Source organism: Polistes fuscatus, unplaced genomic scaffold (genome assembly GCF_010416935.1).
Source record: "Polistes fuscatus isolate 324 unplaced genomic scaffold, CU_Pfus_HIC Scaffold2, whole genome shotgun sequence".
Classification (NCBI taxonomy): domain Eukaryota; kingdom Metazoa; phylum Arthropoda; class Insecta; order Hymenoptera; family Vespidae; genus Polistes; species Polistes fuscatus.
In genome coordinates, this window is record NW_025113096.1 from 459089 (window position 1) to 485075 (window position 25987).

At 36.5% G+C, this 25987-nt stretch overlaps 2 protein-coding genes across 19 annotated transcripts in view; one reads left to right on the forward strand and one right to left on the reverse strand.

Annotated features, from left to right (window-relative positions):
* Positions 1-7983, forward strand: part of LOC122516671 (syntaxin-binding protein 5) — a 56960-nt gene extending 48977 nt beyond the window's left edge. For 8 of the 17 annotated variants that reach the window (XM_043634651.1, XM_043634653.1, XM_043634654.1 and 5 more), the window contains 9 exons: positions 93-218; positions 386-505; positions 605-733; positions 1575-1781; positions 2137-2245; positions 3726-3809; positions 4195-4290; positions 4470-4594; positions 4950-7983. In XM_043634651.1, coding sequence (XP_043490586.1) covers positions 93-218; positions 386-505; positions 605-733; positions 1575-1781; positions 2137-2245; positions 3726-3809; positions 4195-4290; positions 4470-4594; positions 4950-5212 — 1259 coding nt within the window. In that variant the 3' untranslated portion in view covers positions 5213-7983. Of the gene's footprint in view, positions 1-73; positions 219-385; positions 506-604; positions 734-1574; positions 1782-2136; positions 2246-3725; positions 3810-4194; positions 4291-4469; positions 4595-4949 lie in introns of those variants that run through there. The other 9 variants (XM_043634657.1, XM_043634663.1, XM_043634667.1 and 6 more) reach the window with 5 other exon arrangements.
* An 11533-nt stretch (positions 7984-19516) lies between these two features.
* LOC122516986 (zinc finger protein Elbow-like) lies at positions 19517-25331 on the reverse strand. 2 transcript variants are annotated; one of them, XM_043635242.1, is made up of 2 exons: positions 24590-25331; positions 19517-21317 (listed from the first exon to the last, which is right to left on the reverse strand). In XM_043635242.1, exons 1-2 carry the CDS (start codon positions 24650-24652, stop codon positions 19713-19715), a joined length of 1668 nt encoding a protein of 555 aa, XP_043491177.1. In that variant the 5' UTR covers positions 24653-25331; the 3' UTR covers positions 19517-19712. The 2 variants fall into 2 exon arrangements, with proteins under 2 accessions (XP_043491177.1, XP_043491178.1); XM_043635243.1 differs by lacking the exon at positions 24590-25331 and adding an exon at positions 21592-21670.
* Between the last annotated feature and the right edge of the window lie 656 nt (positions 25332-25987).

Consider the following 25987-nt stretch of genomic DNA (forward strand, 5'->3'; position numbering starts at 1 on the left):
TACCGTAGAGTTTGTCGTGCATGACGCTTGTAGACAGATTAAACGAATTACACATTCTGTATGTAATCGTCAGTTTATTTTTGGGATCGCTGGCCGGATAGACAAATTTGACGGTTCCTTTCAACGGTCACGGAGCTCAAGCATGTCCTCGCTTGAGAACATCACCACGGAAACCATTAGCTGCCTTACGTTCGCTGATTCCTATACGAAGAAAAGCGGTAAGTCGAGTTTAATTGTTTGGATTTATTAATTATTTAATACATTTTATAATTACTATCTTTCTCTTTGTCTCTGTGTGTGTATATGTGCACGTGTACATCGATTTTACTCTTATAATAATAATAATAATGTATTGTAATATACGCGTGTATCGAATTCTTTGAAGATACCACCACTTTACCCACTTTATGGGTTGGTACGTCTCTGGGATCCATACAAACCGTTGTATTCAATGCACCTGCCCCAGGCGAAAGACACGCATATCCTGTGGTTGTTTCTACATGTAGTAAGATTTTCATAATTTTAGAGTATATAATGTGTTCACGTAAATTATCTGATTAAAATATCACACGGATTTTCTAATTCTATATTTTATTGCGAGCAGATGGATCGACGTTTAAGTTGAAGGGTTGCATCCTGTCGATGTCATTTTTGGATTGCAATGGCGCACTTATTCCATATTCTTTCGAATCCTGGAAAGATGAAAATGTCGATGGAGGAAAAGAACGTAATAGTAAGATTAATATTTCTATATATTATATTATTTGTAACGATCGATATACGTATTCTTATAAGTATTTTTTTTTTATCTTATATGATATCCCGTACGTATATTTTCTCATAATTAATCATTCATTCTTGTATAAAACTCACATTTTATATAGAGAGTGTTTCCTAATAAGTGAAAAGTATTGCAATGGTGGATTCAGGACACCAAAAAAGAAAAGAAGAAAAAAGTTCGTATAAACATGTCTCCAATGTGGCCTCGTTTCCAAGTTACAGCTTGTTCTATTTTCTTACGAAGTTAAAGTAGCATACTTGGATATTGGTTTGCTGTTTATCTACAAGATTTAAAGAACTTAAGATACTGTTAATCTATACTTGTTTCGTAAGTGGTATGCACTTTCAGAAAAGGTGAGGTATTCGTATAGTATGTTAGTGCTGCAATATTACATTGAGTAAAAATAATTTAAATATAACATTGAGCGTGTGTTGTGTCATGACAACGCGTTTGTTAGCAATACTTTTGAAAAATTGTTTAACAATTTAAACAAATTGTAACTTGGAGATGAGATCGTATCGAACTTATTCCGATGTTTAAAAAATCTGTCATTGAAATATTTCTTATTTATTAAAAAACACTCCGCGCGTGGTACATAATGCCACTGACATTATAAAATATTGCATAATCGTTTCAATATCATTGTCAAATACGAATAACTGTAAAAAATACCGAGCCCGTTTATTTGCGAAGCACGTTGCATTCGTCATGTTAACGTTAGCTCGGAATGAATCGAATCCTGTTTATGACATGAAATAGAATAACGGATAACTGTATTTGATGCTTGTTAAAGAGAACCAAGGAAAATGCAATAGCCGATTATCACCGTCCTTGAACACTCAAGTTACGACCGGGGACGGTTTCGAAGATCGACAATTTGTCGTTTTGACGTCTGAGAAGCAAGCTAGGGTCGTGGCTTTACCCTCGCAAGATTGCGTCTATAGGCAACAATTGGCGGAAACTCATATTGTAATCAAAGCGGAGGTTACCACTTTGAAAGGTAACAAGAACTTTTCATTTCGATAATTGAAAACTTCATTCTATGATGTCCTATTCTAGATTTAACCACCATCATTGTTGAATAATTAACAGATAACGCAGTTGATTTTATAATGAAACAAACAGCATCCTATTTGCAAATGATAGTACATTTTGACGAATAATTTATTAACTATTATTTGGAACAAATAATACAGGGTTTTCACGAGAAGACGCAACTCTTTAAAATTTATAAATAAAACGGTTTTTTTTATTTTAAAAAGCATACCAAAACCATCGTAATCATTGAAAAGTGTTGCGTCTTTTTGCGAAGACTTTGCTGATAAAATTGAAATGCAATAGATTTAATCTTTCAGATAACGTTTGTCTGGTATGTTACGTTTCAAACGGTCACATATCTACGTATAGTCTACCCAGTCTCAGGCCACTAATAGACGTCGATTTTTTACCACTTACAGATCTGAGGTAAGCTAAATGTTTAATTATATTAATGTTTTTTTTTTTTCGGATTGCCTATATTAATAGTATTTCTTGATTGTAGCAATGCTACAAGAATTTATCGATTTTCTTCAAATAACGCGCTTATACGTTTAAAAACTTTTATTGTGTAATAATAATTATTTATACAAATTTATATTTGAGCTATTAATGCTATTTACTAATGAAACTAGTTATATTAACCTACTACTACTAGCAATTGTTTTCCTTTCAAATGGATGTTAATCTTGCAAAATTATTAATACTTATCAGAAAATAATTCGTCGTTTAAGCAAAGCTCATAAATATATTTAACAGCGTATAAAACGCAATTTACTTTATGCACATGTACATATTTGTGTGTGATACATTATATAATATAATATAATATGATAATTAAATCGTATGAAAGCTTCATAGTAGCGATTTCATTGCGAAGATTTATCGTAAGATCGGCACGATATTAATATATTTATATATATATGCTTCTTTTTACAATTTTTCTAGCAAATTATTCTGATACTCTCTCAGATGCAGTAATTTTGTTACATTCAAAATTTTTCCATATTAAGTGTCTCGTAATTGTAAAATTTTTCAAAATATTTAGCTTCAAGCTGCACCAAAATTGCTTCAATTTTTATATTATAAATTTTTAATATTTGTAATATACATTGAATTTTATTGGTGCATGTAATCGAATAATACATTATTCAAATATGGCTTGGCTCTTGTCGAATAGTGCGGACGAAACGTATTCTAATGCTATTTGAATTTATAAAATATATATATATATATATAAAGCTTTATGCTAAGTATAAATAGCAATGCAAAATTTTTCGATATATATATACATATATACATATATGATTTATTATGAACGAAGAAGAATTTTTAATCTTCTGTGATAAAATATATTTTGATTATTATCGTTAATGTTATTCGTAGAATGTACAAATCTAATTAAACAATTTCGAATTCTAGAAAAGTAGTAGCAAAATTATATGGCATGCGACTTTTCTCGTCTACGATACTAATCAAAGCACTCCGTTGATCCTCGACACAATCACGGCATGAACTTTTTTCTACGAGCACTTCTTCTATCGCACAGTTTATATCTTCGTACAATCACATCTTATATAAAGATTCAAAGATTCTTTCATTTTTAGGTCGATAACACATCAATATATATGTATGTAAATAATATATACATATTGTGTGTATAGTAACAGATTAATAATATTTTATTGATTATTATGATATCGTTGGGGAATGTAGAAATCGCGCAGCAAAAGGAACATGCAAGCAAGATTTTTTCGTTCGCGTACCTTATTATATTTTGTCGCGTTCGAAGATCTAGACAGGCAGCTTTATAAATATTCTATCAGATGATTATAATTAATAATTATTTTAACGTTCGTTATATACGGTCGGCTGCTTATCTTCCTCCTGTCTCTGTAATCTCTAACAGTTTTCAGACTACAAAACACGGCATTGTAGACCCCATGTTGTCCATATGGGGTCATCAACTGTTTGTTAATGGCGATACCGATCAGTAAGTCATTTATGAAATAACAAATCTCCCAATAATCTATGTTACATGATACATAGTGAAATATATCCTGCCTTATCCGCGTCACACTTATTTCTTTTTCCCGTTAATTTAATTTTTTTCTTTTAAACAATAAGTGTTATGGATCATTAAGCACATGTCAGCAACGTACATATTTTTGTTTGTATACATCCTTCCTTCTAACATCTTTTTTGAGCAATTAATCTATTCACCTAGCGATGCTTGATGCTATGTATGCGTACGCACATTATATAAACACATTTTATTATTCGGCCCTGTTATCATTTATTTTCTATGTATGAAACAAATGTTAATGAGTACAATTTGTACGTTGCGTTAAAATTCCTACGAATGTCTTCTTTTTCAGGATTGCGAAGACTCTTTGCTTCAGTAATCGTGGCCACGGTCTGTATCTGTCATCACCTGCGGAGATACAGAAGTTTTCAATATCAAGCGAGTTCTGGTAGGAGAACGAATAAAATTACTTTCATTTTACAGTTACTTTTTACAGTTACATTTTACAGTTTACTTTACAGTTCATTTTTCCCATAACAAGTTTTTTTTTCTTTTTATAAATAATAATAATAGTCTACTACGTGCATTATTGTATTATTTGAAATTACGAAGCTTGTCATTTTTTAGCGGAGAGTTGACCGAAATGATGGGTGATTTGTTTACTGGTCACGATATGCCGGAACCACCTAAGGAAAGTTTCTTTAGGGGTCTGTTCGGCGGTGGTACGAGAAGTCTCGATAGAGAGGAGTTGTGTAAGTTTTCCTTATTCAAAGAGTATTTCCCATTCCAAAATATTATTTATCTTTCTTTTTCTTCTATGCTTACGTGATAAGATGTTTTCTTGAGGTGTTTGCCTTTCGCTAAGAAATATATATATATATTACACGCAGCACACGCTTTGTAGACACGATAAATTTGAAAATGTTTAATATTAAAGTGTAAAAATCGTTTAGTTATAAGATAATTAGAATATACTCTTCAATGATTTCACATTTAAGAATTCGTTTAAAGAATGTAGGTATATACCAATGATTTTTTCTATCCCTTTTTTTGAATAAATAACAAATAATGCGCTTTTTTAACCAGCAAAGACGTGATACGTTTCAGTTGGCGAATCGAGTGGTCGTGCCTCTCGTACAGTGGCTAAACACATCCCAGGACCGAATGCAGCAACGGAAAATATGAGAGAACGGGTTACCGGAATTGCTGGTGAAGTTGCTCAGGCACATCATATGGTAGTAGAGCGTGGAGAAAAATTATCCCAACTCGAGGAACGAACGGCTCGTATGATGTCAGAGGCTGAAAACTTTCAAACGTCGGCGCACGGTCTGATGCTGAAGTACAAGGATAAGAAATGGTACCAGCTATGAGAGTATAGTCTGATACGAATCTGGGTGCGATTCATATGGACGAGTACGGAAATAACATGCAAGTTAGCGTTTGCGATTTATCCATGAGTTATTATCTCTTTGATAAGAAAGCTAAATTAAATATATTACAAGCTCCGCGTGTATGCTCTACGGCAAGAAAGAAGCATGTATGCGGGGCCAAAAAGTGAGTAGAGTGAAAGTATTCAAGGGAGAGAGAGAGAGAGAGAAAGAAAAGAAGGAGAATGAGGTTGAATAGATAAAAAGGAATATAAAAGAGAGAAGTTGAATGTGCGAATGAATAGAATATAGGGTCGAGATGATAGGAAAAAAGAAAGAAATACACAAACATATATACACCACACATATTACAACACGTACACACATTCATGATCATCTGTGCTGGTCACAGGTTCTAGGTACGCACACATTAGCGAAACGAAATAGAGCGAATGGTAGGTAGAGTAAAGCGACTACACATACCGAGGTCACTTCCCAACATCAACGACATTGATCATATTCTTTATCCAAAAAAAAAACATTAAGAGACATGAGAGAGGCGGTTCGATAAGAGCTTTATAGTACGACCGCTTAAAAAATCATAAAGAGGCGATACGAGTCGGGACTAGACGATGATCGTGCTATACAGGAGTCAATACGAGCAATTATGAAATAATTCGCCTTTTAATCAATGGTACTCGTTAATTCATTCGGACGTCCTGCACCAACCTATATCTCATTGCACTATGGTCTTCTGTGTTGTCTATGAAATGAGAAGAAAAAAGATACCACGATAGAACAAGTGGATTCGAGAGAGAAACGATAATAAAACATCGTTATACTTATAATCTCGTTTTACATAAAAAAGAAGATAGGAGAGTGTGTTTAATCTCGAATAGCGGAAAGTATTAAAGACATAGTAGTCAAAATTTCAGGTGCAGGGACGTTATCCTCCGAATGTATTGACAATAAAAATGTAGTTAATTAGAATCGAACGTGCAGAGCATTGGGTAAAAAACGCGTCGAACGATGAAGTATATATTTTATCCACGCAGGCGGGTTTAGCAGGAAAAAACGGGGCACTGCGAGACCGCGTTAACGCCGATAAGAATGTATAATTGTTATCGATTGTAGTTACTGCTAGACACGCTAATGTATATATATACAATGGAATGAGACAAAAATTAAGAATACACAGACACATATACAACACACATCATACACACACACATACACACAAAAGTAGGAAAGATTCTGCGTTATAAAAGCTGTTTATATATATATATATATATTATATATATACGATATAATGTGTTATAAGTTACGCTACTTCAGCGTCGTTGGTGAATTCAAATGAATTTGTAGTGCATAAATGGCACGGAAAAGGGGGAAAACTATTATAATTTTAACTGTACGTATAGACTAGATAACATAAAGACAATATGATAGACACACGTGCGTTCTGGATGCGTGCGCGCGCGCGCGCGCTTGTGCGGATGCAAGAAATTCAATTGAATTTATCGAGATTCTGAATCAACGTACTGCTTCCATAGCAATAATTGTATAGTCGATGTTAAAGGTACTAATCACTTGCATTATTACTTATAAATGCATCCTACAGACGATTTACTAGAATGCATTCTTCGAGTTGTTTAAACTTCGTGGTATGATCTTTCTTGGACAATATACATATAACCAAATCGCATTGAATTAATCCCGTTATTGTATCGTGGGATGTCTTCACTATCAATTATTAGTACAAAACTCGCGAACTTGGCGAGTCGTTGGAGACTTAATAGGCGGCATTTACGAGAAAAAATATAATAATGGAAACATGTTATTCGACGACCGAGCGGCTAATAAGGATCGATTAAACTTTCGATTGTTTGATAGGTACACTACATTTATGCTATCCTACATCTAGAGGAGTCATTGCTCTTTGGAAATCGGAGATTCTGCATGTGAGCGATTTAATGATAATAATATATTAACAAACAAACAAAATATAACAAATTCATAAGTGGAAGTCTGTTTGAACGCCCGCGCTATGGGAATGAACGTTTCGGATGGGCAAAAGAAAGTGTTTTTTTTCCGGACTTCTGTGAAAGTGGAAGGTCGTTTACTGCTCTAATAGTGGAACGGTAGTTAAATGTGCCATAGTTATGAAGGAATGGAAATATATATTACCATTTAAGTGTTTGATAATATAATATACTCCACAACTTCCGTTGTACACTGCTAAATATCATACTTTACAGATTTCGACTACTTATCTAACAATTAGTCGCATCGGAACCTGCAAAGATGTGTTTGAAACTAATCATTTCTCGCGATATATAAAACGTAGTTTCAGTTATACTTAAATGTAGCTAACTCTTCTCTACTTTTATTTTGGTTCTTTGAATCATTTTCATACACGGTGCTTGTAATCTTCGATTGGTAATTATTTAGTGGAAACAGAGAGCTGAAAAAACTGTCTGTTGTATATCTTCATATCACGATAAAACTATTGTCACGTACTTGATTGAATAAACATTAATTTTGCCTATTCCTTGTGCGTGCCGTTACAATATATATTAAGTTATTATACTTGAAATTATATTATAATTCAGTATAGTATTATGTATCTGAACTGGTGAGACAACTGGACAAGGGGTAACTCTACGCGTAAAAATAAGTCAAAGAAAGTATAACATTATGTCGTTTGAGGCTCTGTTTTTTAGCATGCTGTATAGAATTTTCAAATATAATTTTTTCGGAAACGGTACCTTAAATGAAACGATGTTACTCTTTTTTCTTATATTTATTTTGACACGTACAATCATCCCCTGTTCAGATCCACCCTGTATACGCAAATACTAAATTACAAAGTAGTTCGAAGAACAACCGCTGTGGCGCATGTGTCGTGCAAATTTGAACGTTACGATACAATTTTTTTTTATACTTATACGATACTTTTGCAAATTTGAACTGTTACGATACAATTTTTTTTTATACTTATACGATACTTTTACTTTTATACTTTTTACGATACTTTTCTTTTTATAATTATCTATACGAGTGATTTTGTTTTATCTCTACGCGATATTCGGTTATAAATTTATTGTTTATTTACAACATTACAAACAATTACCTATAACATTTTTTTTCGTAATCCAGATTTGACGATCGTTGGCAACGGATCATAAGTTATCAATTTATTTTTCACAATTTGTCGAATTCAGTGATAATTATTGTGTATTCCATTACCATTCATGAAAATGAGGAAATTCAAAATTAACAGGAGCGGCGATAACAACTATTTAAAAGCAGGTAACTGTTATTTTTTATTTAATAATATATATATGTATATTTATTGTTTTCCTTACATCAGAATAAACTTAATTCCAAATTTAATGGAGTAAACTGATATAGGAAAGATGCAAAAGTTTTATTGAGAAATATATTTTCTTCATTGTTACAACAAGATAGCTTCTATATAATCGAAATTATAATCTAAGTAGTCACTAAGATGATAGAATGATCAAAAGAAGATATACATTAATTGAAGTTTAAAAGATTGCATATATATATTAATACTAAAACTACTGACTATTACTGTATACGTATTTCTAACAGATTTTTCAAAATAAGTGCAAAGATAAATCTTTATTCATATTTTTTTCTTTTTTTAAAATTTTTATCCAATGTTAATTCAAAATAAAGAAATACTGATAAAATAAAATAATACGTATTTATATTCAACAAAATATTGGGATCATTGAATAATGAAGATTCGCTTGACCTCAACCAATTAATTTGGATTGGTTTGAATTAGTTCTAACGTTATATCTGAATTTAGAAATACTGAATTTTCAATTATTTTACATTACATTTGTTCGCAAAGGGAATTTTGATAAAAGGAGATTATTTGAAATTCGACGAAACTCTAATGGGTAGCAATTACAAGAAATAAAAAGATGGATCCTTTGTATTTTACGTCATTTTTCTAACAATAGCTGTTATCGACAAACAAGTCGGTACGTAATTAACTTAACTTCTTTGACACTAGTTCTCACGTAAGAATAGGCGTGTTTACGGTGAATGATGTACACCACTCGTTTCCTCTTTTTACAGAAAGCTTTCTTCTTCTTCGTCCCTTTTTTCCTTCTTCTCCCTTTCTCTTTCTCTCTCTTTTTCCGCAGCACGCACGTACACTTCTCATTTCCAATTTAAAAATAATGAGAATTTACGACTAGCAGGTACCGCTGTCGCGCACAGACACCCATCGACTTCGAAACCTCTCTCAGCACCGCGAAGTGGAATGAATTGAAAAAAAATTCAATTTAGAGGCAGCACAATAGCAAGCCCTCTCTACTTTTTCCTTCTACTTCTTCTTCTTCTTCTTCTTCTTCTCCTTCTTCTTCTTATTTTTCTTCTTCTTTTACTCTATCGTACTCTGAGAAAACGAACGAATCAATGATATTTCACTTACACGGTATTTCGATGGGAAAATCAACATTTCCGTAGCAAAAATATATACAGGTGAACAAACTATGGCACCTTAAGTTACTCTGACGACAATTTTCATTGTTTTACATTAATAATTGATAATAAAGTACTATAGTAAGTATTGATATTAAAATATTTAATATAATATTTATTCAGCTTCAAAGACCCCAATGGGATTTGGTTTAACGAGTATTAAGGATACAAAAATACGTATTATATATGTTACTTTTAATCGATGAAGTTTGAATATACAAATGTCACTCAACTCGATCATCGTTCGATTATATCTCGTTTGTATGCAATTAGTACGTCTATAGAGACTTGAAAGATCGAATGAAAAGTCTTGGAAGTTTGTAAAATGCTTCGGGGAGTGCAAAAGGAATGGGGGAAAAAATAAATAGAAAGTATGCGAACGTTATTGGTTGTATAGCGTGTTGTGACACGGCGTTTAAACTTCATCGCCACAAGTATATACATAAGTTTCTAATAAAGAGTACTATGTAACGTTGGTCGAATGGTATGCACGTGTATGCACGTGTATGCACGATAACGTACGCGTAATGACAGAGGGGAACGGTACGCGACACGATAATAGGAAGGATGTGTATAATTTAAATATTTCTTATGAGTCCTCAAATAGTTACGCACGTACAACCGTGTCGTATCTTTTCCATCGAAATTATAGGATTGCTTGCTTCTCTTTCTCTCTTTTTGCATCTGCTTAAGATAATATATTTTCACGGTAATAATATAAAACGTGTGTTGGCACGTTGCGAAATTTTATTTTATACAGTATAATGCAGGACTTTGTTGCAATAAACTCCGAAGATAGATTACTTCGCAAAAGTGGTGCTTACTTTTTTGACAAGCAAACTCTCGCGTTTTGTTCTCTGGTAACACTTCTCGTTTGGGTGATTAAAAACCCCGCAAAGATCTTAAACGAACATTTATTACAATTACGAAATGGTATACATTTGTTCCGTTGATGATCAAAAAATGAAAATCCATATTGAATTATACTATCCCCCGAGCACACTGCCATCTTCTTTTTCATTACACTTATCGTTTCTTTCTTTAGCAAAAGAGATCAATAAAAAAGTTTCACGTTAGAAAAGAAATGAAACGATACTGTTCATTTCTAATGAACAATGGTCATATGATCGGGTCTTGTTCTTGTCGAACGAAGTGGGGTACTTAAAACAGGGAGATGAAAGGAAGAGAAACTCGTCAGGAGGTAGAAAAGGAGGGATATGAGGGGCGGAGGGGGTGAGGAAAGCAGTCTGTCTTGACCGAGTGCAATAAAATGTAAATGCTTGGCAATTCGCGCCCCGATACTGTGAGTTACATTTCCTCGAGGCGTATTTCGGATCTCTCTCTCTCTCTCTCTCTCTCTCACACTTGTTCTTTCCATTTGGAATCCATATAACTCGAAGGTAAACGGCGAGAGTGTCCGAAGGATAGTAGAAGGTACGTAGTAATGTCCCGACCGCGGGCTACGCGCACAGTGCTCTGCGCCTCGTCATTTGCATGAGTAACGGTGGAACCTAGAGGTTAGAATACCAACCCAACAGTAATTTATAGTCGATAATTCTTGCCGAAGCAATTTTCGCATCCAGTGCGAACCATCGGTTGGTTTCTCCCTCTCTTTCTCTTTCTCTTTCTCTTATGGGGGGGGGAGGGAGGGCACGTCAAGAGAGCGTTTGCAGGAAATGAGACGGAATGTTAAATAGCCTTTCTATCTTTTTTTCTTCTTTTCTTTTCTTTTTCTTCTTTTTTCTTTTTTGGATATTATATATTTTTCGTTGAAGCGCCATTTCGAAATGGTTCATTGGATTTGTGACATTTAACACGGAGAGACATCTTTCCCTTTTTTTATTTCATTTGATTTTATTTTACGGGCGAGATATATTTCGGTACGTAGATCTCGTTTAAATCTGATTTCAAAATATCTCTTTCTCTTTATTCGAACTCTTCTGTTTTATTTTTATCGCATGGAAAAAAAAGAAGAAAAAAAAGGGTAAAATGTATCGAGCAACATGAAATAAATCATGACGCGATAAGGCTATCAGATAAAATGTACTAAAGCAGGTCTTTAATGCATAGGGTGGTACGTTATAACGCGGAAACCTGCTATGAGGAGTATCGATCGGATCGTAAAACACTAATGTCCGTCCATCGTGCTGATGCGAAGGTAAAAGAGACCAATGCTATTTGAATCTATGCGAAAAATGTTCTACTTTTTCAATTGTAGGTGATATTCATTCCGATAGATACAAAGAGAGAGAGAGAGAAAGAGAAAAAGAGATCAAACGAAATATCTACTCGCGTTAAATATCGTAATAATTTTTTAAAAGTACAATAACAATCTCATTTTCTAAATGGCGGATAGAAGTTATTCATCCGTATTCCATTACAACATTAATATCATTTGATTGAAATTCAACGCGTAGAATATTTATATATTTTCTTTGAAAATAATCCATTTTTTTTCCGTTATTTTATGCGAATACTTACGAATAAGGTATCGCGTAAGAACGACCCCCTGTTATCGTTGGATATATAAAAAAAAGATGCGGAAAGAATCGATGGGGTATCTCAAAGGTGGGGTATTATACGCATATTTTGATATGTGTGAAATGCGTTCTGTTTACGCGGAAGTTTTAGTTACGTGGAGGATAGCAAAATGAGGAAAGAAGGTTGAGGAAAAGGAGGAGGAGGAGGAGGAGGAGTGTGTGGAGGATTATCCGAGTAACATAAACCGATACAGACGACGTAAAGGTACACGACCGATATTAGATATCGAGATGGTACATACTAAGGCTTTTTAACCTCCGTTTGCCATCCAGTGTCGTCCCACCGAGAGCTATCGAACCGATAGGAAAGCACCTTCCTCGCCATCCCCAGACGCCTTTCCTTTTCCACCTCCTCCTGATTCTTCTCCTTCTTGGGTTCCTCCTATCGCACGATTACCATATATACACCACTTTATTTAGAGTACCTTTTATCGCGGTTTGGCTTACGTCCTCGACTCCCACATTTTCACATTTTCGCCTCTTTTTTCCTTTTTTTTTTTTCTTTTCTCTCTTTCGATCCATACCGTGGTGGTTTCTATGACGCCTTTGCCAACGGGACGACAATGCTCGTTCGGATCAAATTTTTACTATCTCTTGCTGCTTGCTTGACTCGAGACCGCACTTCCCTTGCGTACTTTTACGTCAATACTTACTAGCTTATTTTTCAAATTTCGTTGGGGTTTAGTATCTTCTTACACGCGCGCGATCTTGGATACTTTATTTTTCTATATGGAGTATTTATTTTCTATTATACGTGTCATGGTAATATGAGAAATATGATTTGTTGAATATTAATAAATATTATTTTTCTAAGTATACGGTGTAGATAATTTATCGCATCGTTAAATAAAATTCGACTTTCTAATCTTCGAAAGCGAGAAAGTAATATATCGATAAAGCTTTGATTTTTGTTTAGAAAAGATTTATCGAAAATATTCATTTAACTGTGCGTATCCTGTCGTTTTTGGAATTCAATAAAATCCTGTTGATAGTTCAGTGAAACTAACGATTCGATTAGATAGCCCCAAGTCGTTGCTAATCATGTTTGAAATCGTTAAGTCCTTGGAATCTGTGAAAAGCAATATTTTGTTAGAAGAGGATTTTCAAGTTGAACGAACGCAAGCATTGCTCGTACCTACTACGGCCGCGCTCTCATCCGCGTGCCCAGGTGCTATTCGTATGGGTTAAGGCCGGGTGAACGCGATGAATAGATCTTAGGTTTCTAATCTGATTTAGTGGTTGCCAAAGCGTTGCTGCTTCGAGCGGGACGTATTACTAAAAGCTATCCGCGTGTAAATCTATACGTGGAATTTACGTTACCTTGTTCGAGATTGAAATGATAAATTTTGTCAAGAAATAGGTAGAGAGAAAGAGAGATAAACGTTAACGTTATTAGACATAAACTAAATGCGACCTCTTTGGTACTTAAGTAACATAACATTTAAAAAAACTTACAGAGAAAAGTAAAGAAACATGACTGTTTTTCTAATGAAACTCTTTCGTCATCTTTAACGACATCAGAAGTAAAGAATCCTAACTCGTTGTGCGATATGTCAACAATCGCAACTCGAAGTTTCGAATTAATGAATAACGGTGTGACGTACGCGATCATGCTACTTAGAAACTTCGGAGAACTTTTTCTAGACAAAGGATGATTTCTACTCTTATGTTAGTTGTATAAAAAAAAAAAAAAAAAAGAAGAAGAAAAAACAAATAAAATAGAGGTAGTATATCGGGGGTATTTCGTTAGAAAGAAAAAAAAAAAAGTAAAAACGTCCCGCTAGATTGGAGCTAAGGTAAAATTCCGAGTCACCGTGACGGACCTGTCCTTATTATGGCGAAAGCCTCTTGAAACAAAGCACGAGTCAAGAGGAATTAAACCTATCATCTTCCTGTTCGGCTTAACGATAGGCCGTCGATGATACGATTATGGTGAGATGCGAGGATGTAGGGATGCCGACGAGAGTAATGATTGAAAATAACAGGAATCACGTATAAACGTTCCATCGTGGCTCCGTAGCCAGTGTTCCGAGCGTATTGCGAAAGGGATCGTCGGAAACGATCGCGTACCTAAGGAAAAAGGCATCCTATGATCAGCACGAAGATGAACATTATGGTAATGACCTTCTTTAACTTAAGATTATAGAATTATAACGCCGTTAAGATAAATCATTCGTCCTGTTTTCGTTTCTAGCTTCGATATACGTCATTACTTTGATATTAATCGCGTACGTCCGGTAGCGTAAAACTTCAAATCAAATTTTTAACGCAAAATTCTAAATTTATCGATAATACGAAGGAAATAAATCAGCGGGGGCGATTTTAAAACAAATACTATACAAAAATTCGTACAATTAAGTTCAATTTAAAATACAACGATGAAATTTGACAAAAGGTACCCGAATATTTTCGATAATTCATTTTACTATTCGTAGGAACGAATTTTTGTCGTTTTTTTATTCTTTCTTTTTTTTTCAAACAAAGAATTCGGCTGTATCTCAATATTGTTCTATCGGGGAAAGCTAAATAAAGTTCATGCTGGTAGACTAAATGGTGCGTTCAAAATCGGACGAAGATAAATACTGCGGTTCGTTTGCCAGGTATCGTTTGTCGTCGGTTTTTCGATCGGTCATTCGTTCTTTCGTTTGTTCATTCGTTCGTTCGTTCGTTCGTTCGGTTGGTTGGTTGGTTGGTTGGTCGTGGGCTCACGCGCACACAACATACTCTAACTCACGGTCGTTAGGCTTATATAAAGCAAGCGTTTGCCTGATGAATGAACTCCGATCTTGACGGGGAGCCCTCTTCTATGCGATCGTGTAAAAGCACCCGAGAGAGGCACCCAAAGGCTTTCCGCGGTCGTTATGGGTATTTGTACAACACAATTTATCTCCTCCCGAGGCCAGGACGCGCCGTACAAAAGCCGTGCGACCGTGCCGTGAACTCGAGTCGTGGCATGGATCCGCCGTAATAATCGATTACCGCCAGTGAAAGGAAGAGAAATCATCGGGTTCGAATCGGGGGTCGAGGGGGACGGCCAAGAGAGACCAATTCGCACGCAAGCTTTTTACATTCAACGAATCTTACTAAATAAACGAAATGCTTTCGAGATACGCCAATAATAACCGTTCTTATTCAATTTTATATTTCACTTTTTTTTTTTCTTTACTTATGTTAGACAAACAAAAGTGAAATTGTTCGCTAACGTTTTCATATTTTTATGATCTTTAAAAATGAACGAAAATATTCAAGGTGATGAAAATGATCAGTGATTTTGGAAGATCCTGTAACTTTGTTTGAGAATATAAGGGGTACGTTGCAAGGACTGAAGATCTCGGTTAACTTCGTAGGTTTGAACACGGACAATGTCGCGCGATGATGTTGAACACGAATGTTCGTGTAAGAGTTTGCGAGGTCGGTAATAGATTCACACATACTGTCACATTTGGCAATAGCAAGCAACCACATCTATGCAAACGGTGTCTGCAGAAACGGCATACTGCGGTTTTTCCTCGCTCATTATTCTTCCATTTAATCTGATCGATCTCAACTCGCTTAGAATATCACTTATTTTTCTTGTTTTTATGTTACATACACGCTCGTCGATTATTTGAAGCTTTGGATTGTAGTAATCGTCAATTAATTTTTTTCTTATATGAGATGAAACATTAAATCATTGAAAAACTATAATAAATTTAAACACTCAACTCAACGACACAGTACTTGTTTATTTTTAACAATTGAATGCAAATAATAGTCAATTTGTTTTCGCTGGTTTAGATAATAAAATAATATTTAAAATTATACTGTGTCGTAATGTAAAACGAAGGAAATGGGGATAACATCGAATGCAAGAGATTAAATTGAAAATTATTATTCGACTTGTCATCGTATATTAAGCGTTGATTCGATAGAAAAACAAGTTCAAATGCTATATAATATTTCACAAGAGCATCGAATATATAAAATGTCTGATCTTTACGACCTCTTTGATAGTATTGAACAAGTGTATTAGAAGGTATTAAATAGAGAATCTTATAATTAGTTACGAAGTCATTGCTCTTTGTTTTTTTAATAGTTTAAAGTTTCATTGACCGAAATTGTATCTTTTAATGCATCCTCATAAAACGTGTCTGCCATGAAGAATAGTATTATAACGAAAGAATAATTGTCTTGCGCAAACAAGCTCTCTCTCTCTCGAGAGAGAGAAGTTAACTATTCCGAGTGATCAAGATAAATGATTTAGCCAGAGTAAAGGAACGTCTACGATAACGAAACGTCTTGTAAGAACAGTTAAGAAGAAGAACAGTGTCATTTCGTTGTAAGGTTATTCATTCGGATGGATCATCGAAATTCGCGCATTCTCGGAATTTCGTTCGTTTCGTCGAAAGGAAAGAGAGGAGGGGAGTTGAGGGGGGGTGGGGTGGTGGAACGTGAGAGACGATAAACGGAAGACGAAAACGAGTCGTAATTTAATGGCCGACGGAAAGAAGAACGATAAAAGCCGGAAACAGATGCAGAAGAGAGGGCATGTCGGCATTGGTGGACGCCGTTGGGTTACGAGGGGTGATCTCGCTTGCCCTTCGAGTGATTTATGAACAGACGCAGTGACTCCATCTACTTGACCCGTTCACCTCGTTACAAAGGATAATGTATTCGTGAGAGGCCAACCTCGGCCAGCAGCCACCACGGTTCTTCCGCATGGTGTGTCTTCCTTTCCTCTCTATGAAAGTAAACCTAACCGAACCGAACCGAACCAAGCCAAGCCGAACCGATTCCAAATCGGAATATAACAGGGAGAAATAATATAATGCGATGCTAGATTCGTATCACTAAACTATCAATTTTATTTTATTTTATACTTTATTTTTTGATTGTTGTTGTTGTTGTTGGTTTCTTCGATATGTTCCACGAATTCGCGTCTTTTCGCTTATATATGCGTGGTTAGTATATTATTCGTATTTCGCATCGATAAGTTAACGTTATTTTATATCTCTCGATTTACGTTGTTTTAATATTTATGAGAATCGTCCTATCAAATGTTTAATCCGTTTTAATCTTTATGATTCTTATTTTCTTTATTTCTTTTTTTTTTTGGTGTCTACCGTATGCATGTGTGTGGGCGTGTGCGTGCGCGTGCGTCTTCTTAATGTATATACTATCTTATATAACTTGTTATTATTCCCGGTAGATAGGTTCACGATTTACTACCATTTACTAAGGCACGAAAGAGACATTTTTAAGATTATATTTCAATTTTGTAATAAAAGTTTTCGAGATAACGGCAGCGTCAAAACGAACGAACGAACGATCGTTACAAAGGCGCCCATTGTGAGTCCCGTCAGCTGCATCAATCCTAATCCTTGACGTATCTTCGATTCCATGCTTTTACGAGCGAGTTGTAAAGCGTAGTAACGTTTCAAGTCATTCGGTATGTTTTCAGAATTTATCATAGTCATCTCGAAGGAACGATTTTTTCTTTTTTTTTTTTTATAAAGAATCGTATTACGATATTTCAAAATGCTACTTAATTCAAAAATGCTTACTTTCCAAATTTTACAATATAATCCTCGGGGAAATTTGAGGAAGGTAACAAAAAAAAAACTACAACTCATACTTTTTCTCTCTCTCTCAATAGGTTTCTCGTATTTCGATTTTAAAAAGTTATCAATGTGAGATCGAATAACATAGAACAACGATAACTTGAAAAATACAAAAATCCCACCACATCGATCGAAGATACAAGAGTTCTAGGCGATAAAATCTCGACATTTACAGTGTTTGCAATTCGTTTTTTTTTTTTTTACTTTTCTTTTCTTTTTTATAATTTTATCATACTAGAATAATAAATCTATTTACAGACAATATTTCTCTAACATTCGGTCTTCGCTCTTCTTTCTTTAATTTAATAGAATATCGATAGACGCAAGTTAAATGGCGTCACGCGATAGATACTAAAACTTTGGTTACGCAAAAATAGATGCGGTACGATGTACATAAGTATAAACGTATATATATGTTACCATTATATTGTATAGTTCAGTTAAATCCGAAATAAGTAGATCATATATGAATTTAAAAGAGATGCCAGTAGTTGAAGTATATGAGATGAAAAATATTCTTCAATTTTATTTCAACGTAGTGGAAGGTACGTTTCCAAAATCGATAGAACACTACGACTGACTGAAAATCTGGTTTCCAAGGATAGAAAAAAGATAAGAACGAATAACTACGAGCACTCATTGTTCGCGTTTATTTTATTTTATTCATAGTTTTCATAGTTTTCGAAGGAAACCTAGTTTAATTCCTCAAGTCAATAAAGAAACCCTATTTCGAGATTAGATTATTTTCGTTTGGAAGGCCATAAAACGAAGAAACACATATTTTTTCTTTCCAGATTTACAACGGTTTAGTATAGGCAGGTATTGAAATGAAGTTGAAGAATCTCTTGCATCTCGTATTTCAAAACTACTCTCGCCTCTTGTAAATTTATATATTTAATTGAAGTATGTATGTACAGTAATTTCTGTTTTGTTTTATATTTCAACAGGTTGGTATAGTTATTTCAGAGTTTCGACGCTTATTTCACAAATTAACAGTAACATATATACGTACAGAGGATATTTCAGATTTAGTGATACAAGGGGAATGAAAACTACATGAAAAAATAAAGTGAACTTTTTTTTTTTTTGTACAAGGCTTCATTTCCGAATAAATCGATGTTGAAGATGATTTATCGGGTGATATACGCGTAATACGTGACTATATTGTAAATTAGTGTTTTTTTTTTTTTATATGCTATTATTTATTAACATCACCAATTTTATATTTTGTTATATTCAACATACAATATTTATATCGGTGATATTTGTTAGATGTAGGCGTAAGTGAGGCCTGTATGGGGCAGCAAATACCCTTTTCCGATTGTACCATCAAATCGAGAAGATCCTCGATATATATATATATATATTTATGTACATATACAATATACCCAGTGTTTCTATTCTTCTGAAAAAGATAGACGGACACAGAAATTTATGAATATTTCTTCGACGTCGTCGTAAATCTTTTTAACTTTACGAAGAAACGCGTACAACGATAAAATGCGTATGAACAAATTTCTAGAAAAGATGGCGAAGGTACGCGCATATGCATGTGAGCAACAAAGAGAGAGAGAGAGAGAAAGAGAGAGGAAAAGAGAGATAAATATACAAACGGGATAGAGAGAGAGAACGAGCAAGAAAAATACATACATTTGAAAATTTAATAGATATATATATATGCGGTAAAAAAGCGTACCCGTATTTTTGGGCTTTAATAGACAAAAATGTAATCTCCTCGAACCCTCTCTCTATTTCTCTCTCGCTCATCCTTGCGGAGAAAAAATCACAGTCGTGGGCTTTTTCAACAATGGCTGGGCGGCTCCGTTCCTCTCGTTCTTCTTATTGATGAAGTCCAGATGCTGCCCCGAGCCTTGGCGCAGCGTAAAACGAGTACGGCGAGAAGTAATGATGCGGGTGTGGGTGAGGTGGGGGTGGGGGTAAGACGTGAGCGGGGTGGGTCGGAGGTAGAGGGAAAGCGAGAGACGAAAGGGAATGAGGTAACATAGGTGGTGCGGGTTTACCGTACGGATGATAACGCGCCGTGGCGAGTGGGCTGAGCGGGGGTGTAGGATAGGTTCTTGAAAAAAAAGGGTGGCTGGACGGGAGGGCCAAGGAATGCGGGGGAGGTGGCGGTAACGGAGGCGAGAGCATCGAAAGTGCCGTTGCAGTGGCCACGGCAGCGGCGGTAGCGCCGGAAGGGTCCGTGCCGTTAACGGAACTCGGAACGGAAGCGTTCGTGTGGCTTCTGAGGTGCTGAAGGAGCTCCTCCGAGGTGGCGAAACGTTTCCCACAGTAGACGGTGTCCCCGGCCATCCAGTTGCAGACGTACGGAAGCTGGGAGGCTGCAGCGAGGGCACTCAATTGCGCGTGGGCGTAGGCAGCTGCAGCTACGCTAGCCGCGGCAGCCGTTGACATTCCGGAGCCGTAAGGCGACCCGGATCCAGATTTATGATCGCACTGGACGCAACCGGACGGGCAAGAAGACGCGGAGGAAGAAGAAACCGTCGAGGGAGGTAGAACCGTAGGACTCGTCGAGAGTTTTGCTTGCGAAGGAACACTCGTGCCGGTGGTCGTCGCCGCAGCAGCCGCTGCCGCCACCGCGGCAGCCAATAGGTGAGAGTTCAATTGACACCCGGTGCAGTAGGGATCCCGACAGAGACCTATGGACGACGATGCGTCGGTTCCGCTGCTAGGCGACGGTTTCAAACGGCTGCCGTAAGCCAAATAGGGACTCGTCGGGCCACCGATGAGTCCACTTTTAAGCGCGTGCTGATGCGGAGACAGTAACGAGCTGCCGGCCGACATGACGTCTATTGGCAATTGCGAACCACCATAGGCCAAGTGATAAGCCGAACTCGTCGAAGGAGGTAGACCGATTTTGAAGGTACCGAGCGGTAGATCCTTTATCGATGGATCTGTCATGGCCAATACTCCGGCAGGGCTATAAGAATTTGGCCTAATCGTAGGACTACCATGATGAGTTCCTCGAACGGAGGAACTCGTTGAGATTCCGTCGCTTGGACTCGGCTCGCTTAGGTATACTGCACCTTCCGGTGTAGTCGTTTTTCTTCCCTGCGGGGTCGCTGCTCGGGCCGAGGAAGCACTCTGATTGCTCGAACATCTTTTGTTATTATTATTTCCCGGTGTTCTCGAACGAGCGGACGTCGAATGACTGGATGCCGATCGTTGTTGATCTTCCGGACTGGACGTTTTTTCCCGACCAAAAGATTCGTGAGAATTTTTGGAATTCGATCTGCTAATAACGTCGCTCGTAGGTGTTCTCCTCGATGGCGAACTTCCCTCGCGGGAATGATCTCGATTAGATTTAGACGATTTCGAAGTTTTGTCCGAACTATTCAACAGGGACCTGCTCGACGGTGGATCCGCTCCGATTTGACTACAAGTCTGGGCGAGAAGAGCGAGTGGACTTTTCTTTGCATCCAGCTAAAATATAAAAAGAAAACAATTAACGTTATATTTCGTCATCGTCAAATTTGACTCTAGTCTAGGAAAATTAAATGAACACATTCGTATAGATATAATTTGTCTTCAATTTGCGGACACGTATCATATAAATAACGCTAGTTAATTGGGAAGCGTCGTAAAGTCGACTAGAGTATATTAAAAATGAAATGTTAGGGGTATCTATACGAAAACGTATAGATTTAACGCGAAATAGGAACCGAACGAGTTGGTCGCGTGTTCGTGATTTGTTTACGTTAAAGCGTTTGGCCAAGGGCGATCGATCCATCGCGATGTGCATCGTTGCAACCACCGACGAAACCACCACCGTAAAACGTTGCTTTCGGCGTTGCTGCTGTTACCGTTGCTGCTGCTGCTGCTGCTGTTGTTCTCTCAACGAAAAATCATTCTTCAACGTTTTCTTTATTTTCATCCGACGTGTTTTCAAAAGCTCGCCAAATCGTCGACTTTTATTGGTCGGTTGTTTAAAACCCCGTACGTATTATTTTTGATTTATCGTGAAATCGAAAGTATTCGTTTCGCGATAGACGATTCTACAATAACGTTGCTCTAACAAAAAAAAAAAAAAGGAGAATTATTATTTTTTGTTATCTTCAAAAGTCTCTTAGCCGTTCCGTTCGATCATTGTCTGGGAGCAACGACGGGTCATTAATCTCACGGAGTATGAAAACTTTGACGGAACGTCATAAAGATCTTTACACTGTCGTCCAGCTTCTTCATTAATTTATTATTCGCTAAGCAAAGGTTTCTCTCTTTCTCTCTCTCTCATACTTTTGTAACCTTCTACCTCCCATCCATATCCCTACCATCGATTCCTTTGAAAATCGCATTTCACTAGGAACTACTACTGTGACGTGGGCCCCGTCTTTACGAGAAACGTTTTTCATTCTTGTCACGGACCGTACACGATCAGTCACGCGTTCCGGACTGTGCTAGGGGGAGGGGGGAGGGTGGTGGTTGGCGGGGAGAAAACGAGGAAAGGCCAGCGAGAAGGATTTATGTCCGTCATCGTGACGGATAGAAAAGGGAGGAATAGAAAAACGGAGTTTTACTGCGAGAGACATATCGATATGCTTTTGCTTCTCTTTTCGAAAGAAGAAGAGGAAGGTTTTACTCTCAGGTGAGAGAGGTACGGGGAGGGGAGGGAGGAGGCTAAGAAAAGAGTGATCTTCTCGACAGAAGATCGATCCATTTGTATGATGCCGTCGCGATCGACACTAGCGATATACGTTCGATGTTTCTCTTCGAGGTAGATTGGATAAAATGAAATCAAATAAAAAGGATCCTCTTATGGCAGAATGAAAAATTGTTCGTTAATAGAACAAACCATTAACGCGAAAAAAAACTTCGTGATCTTTACCATCTTACTAATTGTAATTAAACTAATCATTAATATTAACTCATTAAACTGTTGTCTCAAGACTGAAGATAATAATAATAATAATAATAATACAGATTACCTATAAGACTCGTATACGTTATGTCACAACACAAGTGTCACAACGAGTGATAATATAAATAATATTATAACCCAAATACATTCAATAATAATGAAAATAATTGGTTAGGAGAAAAACGAGCAAGATGATTGGTAAATGATCGAATAAATTTGATCGTTCATTCCTCGTTTAAATTTTTTTCTTAAATCGTTACGCGAGAGCCGCGTTATCAAATTTTCTATGAGAAATTAATTATATTTCGTTGGAATCTCTTTTTAAATGTAACCGTAAGATCATTTTAGGTTTTTCGTATAGAAATGTTGGTTGGAGGGTGTGTATGTGTGTGTGTGTGATATTTTTGTTGGTGGTAAAAGCAAGGACACGTATATACAAGGAATAGTAGTAGTAGTATCGATGTGCAAGAGCTCGATGTACACGGCGGATGTACCGCCTCTCGTAGGCGTAATTAAAATGCAACGTCCGTTGTAAAGCCGAGGTGCGGCAACGTGCACTACGGTGTGGCACGTCGAGAGAGTGAGAGAGAGATAGAGATAGATAGACGAGGTGTGCGTGAGTTTGCTCGTGCTAATGGTGCAACGCGCATTCGTTGTGTTGGTGGGTTGGTTGGTTGGTTGGTTGTATCGGTGCTACCGTGAATTGCCGAAGAGCCAAGCTATTTACGACTACGACGATGACGACGACGAGCAAGTAGAAGACCATCATCTATTAATCACGTTCGTGTAACTTAACGGTTTCGGTTTTTAAAACGTTTATATTTTATCATCTTCTTATTAACTTATTTTTAATTATGGGACGAGTTAAATATAAATAACTGACACTTACACAAGAAAATTATCGACTCGTTATATATTTATATGATTGTCATTTCCCAACCGATGAATTCAACGACAATTGTATTTTTAAAATATCGTTGCATCGCGAACGACGCATAATAACTCGTTCGACTGAACGAGAACAGTTATTGTGAAACGCGATCGTTGAAAGCAACCTGATTTATTATTTTTCATTATAATGACTAATACTTCTTGTTTGTTCTTTTTTTTTCCTTTCTTTTTTACATAATTTTTAATATTATAACAATGATCGTTAGTTTTTGTTAGTTTTTCGCGATCGTTTCGAATGTTCGACAATAAAAGTTTTGCGATAATTTCCAACGCGTAATTATAGTAATAATTTTTTTTTTTTGTTTATTTTTTTTTTTTAAATGGTTACAGATATTTATTTAAATTGTACGTATAATATAAAGTAATTGCCATGCAACGTAACCTTGCGAATGAAAATTTTCCAATATCATTGAGAATATTTGATGTTATATATTTATTAAACGTGAAAGTTTCCGCAGTGCTTTGTTCCTACGACTGGGTACGGTGCGAAAGCTTTAGTCAATCGGAACAATTGTTGACAACTACGAAACGGTCTTTTGATTTGAATGTTATTGTTTATTAGCGAATGCTCCGTGGTCACGCCATTGACAGCTGGACACAAAAGCGATATGTAGAAGAGAGAAAAGGGTGGTGGATAAAGGGTGGTGGGACGGGGGTGAGAGAGAGAAAGGGAGAGAGAAATAAAAGATAAAAAGAGAGAAGAACCGTATGTACAATTTTAACGCGATTGATTTAAAACACATACTTTTTTGAAATACTTCTCCTCTCCTCTTACAAAGAAAATATTACAAAAATAAACAATCATACGCGTTACAACGATCGCAGCTCATTTTTCCCCTCATTAAAAATTAATAGAAGAATAAAAGAAAAAACGTATATCTATACTAACCGTAGTTGGCAAAGGAGTTAGATAATCCGGACATAGATACTGATTAGTGTTAGAAGCCAGCATCTCTTAAAGAGCGCTCAAAAGCGCTGTATTTTGACTCCCCTCTCCTTCTTCCCCGTTGAAAAAAGAAAACGATCGTTTTCAAAGTACAAATCCTAAATTAGTTGAATCCGTTGAACGATTAGACGACGATCTATCGTTATTTATGTATTCACTAGATCTAAGTACACCGTTAGTGCTCTTCCTCTTTCTTATCTTTTCACAAAAAACTTTGTTCGACGCACTTAAGGAAAGAAAAAGGGGGCCTCCTCCGGGAGGTCCCTTAACGAGGGTTTTATGGCCGAAAAAGTCAGATATGTGTGCGACGACGAGCGACATCGAATCTAACGAAAGGATAAGGCAAGAAACCCAGTCGAATTAGAACGAAGACCTTGATGATGATGATGATGATGATAGTTTTGTTACGCGCACGCACGTCCTTTGGGTTCGAAGGTTTCAGCGTCGACTGAAGCGCTCGCGCGCTTCCAACTCTCCGTTTCAACCCCCCACCTTTCTGTTTCTCATCCAACGCAACCCTACCATCCCCACCACCTTTGGTTATTCTCTTTCTCTGTTCCTCTTGCTCGTCAACCAAATCCCCTAGGATCATCGTGGTGGCATGAACGTGCGAAAGGACGAACCAACCAACCAACCAACCGACCGACCAACCAACCAACCAACCAACCTACCAACCGGCCAGGCTCACGTCGGAATGATCGGAACCGACGGGTTGCGAGACGAGATGCGAGACGAGATGCGAGGATGTGACGTGTGACTTTGACCGACGTAACGTTTTCACCACATACACCGGATCCTACCATCGCCGCTACCCTTTCTACACATTTTTTTACAGATTTTTATACGGTAAATAGAAATTATTATATAACGATTTTATACGATTTTGTTTGATTATTTTATATTATTTTACTGGTTCCTTATCTCCCCCGACCCGTCGGATACTCGAAAAGATACCTGGGTAAGAATAAAATACGAGATGCTTTCAATGTTTTTGGAGTATTTGTATTATACACACGTTTAACGTTAGTTTTTTTAACGACGAGTGATCTGTGAAAAGTTGCAGGTAATATTATATCAATAGGTGCAATATAAACTTTTGTATTTATGTTGGGTTCTAAACGAATGCGTATAGTTTTCATTTATTTGGATATTTTACCTGACTTCTCAGATACCTGCCGAGTCGGATAGAACTTTTCTATACCTTGCGATAGTTTGAATTATTAACGGTACATATATCATTTATCTTCTATTTCAAATGTAATTAATCTAATAACATATAAAAATATGTTTTGTCATCTTTAAAAGAATATATATTTCGATGGGTATGAAAACATTTATAAA

Excerpts from the sequence above, each read along its gene's own strand:
- LOC122516986 (XM_043635242.1), bottom strand. The coding sequence starts at position 24,652 with ATGCTGGCTTCTAACACTAATCAGTATCTATGTCCGGATTATCTAACT. Across the intron at positions 21,318-24,589 it reads TAACTCCTTTGCCAACTACG|CTGGATGCAAAGAAAAGTCC; the intron begins GTTAGTATAGAT and ends TTTATATTTTAG.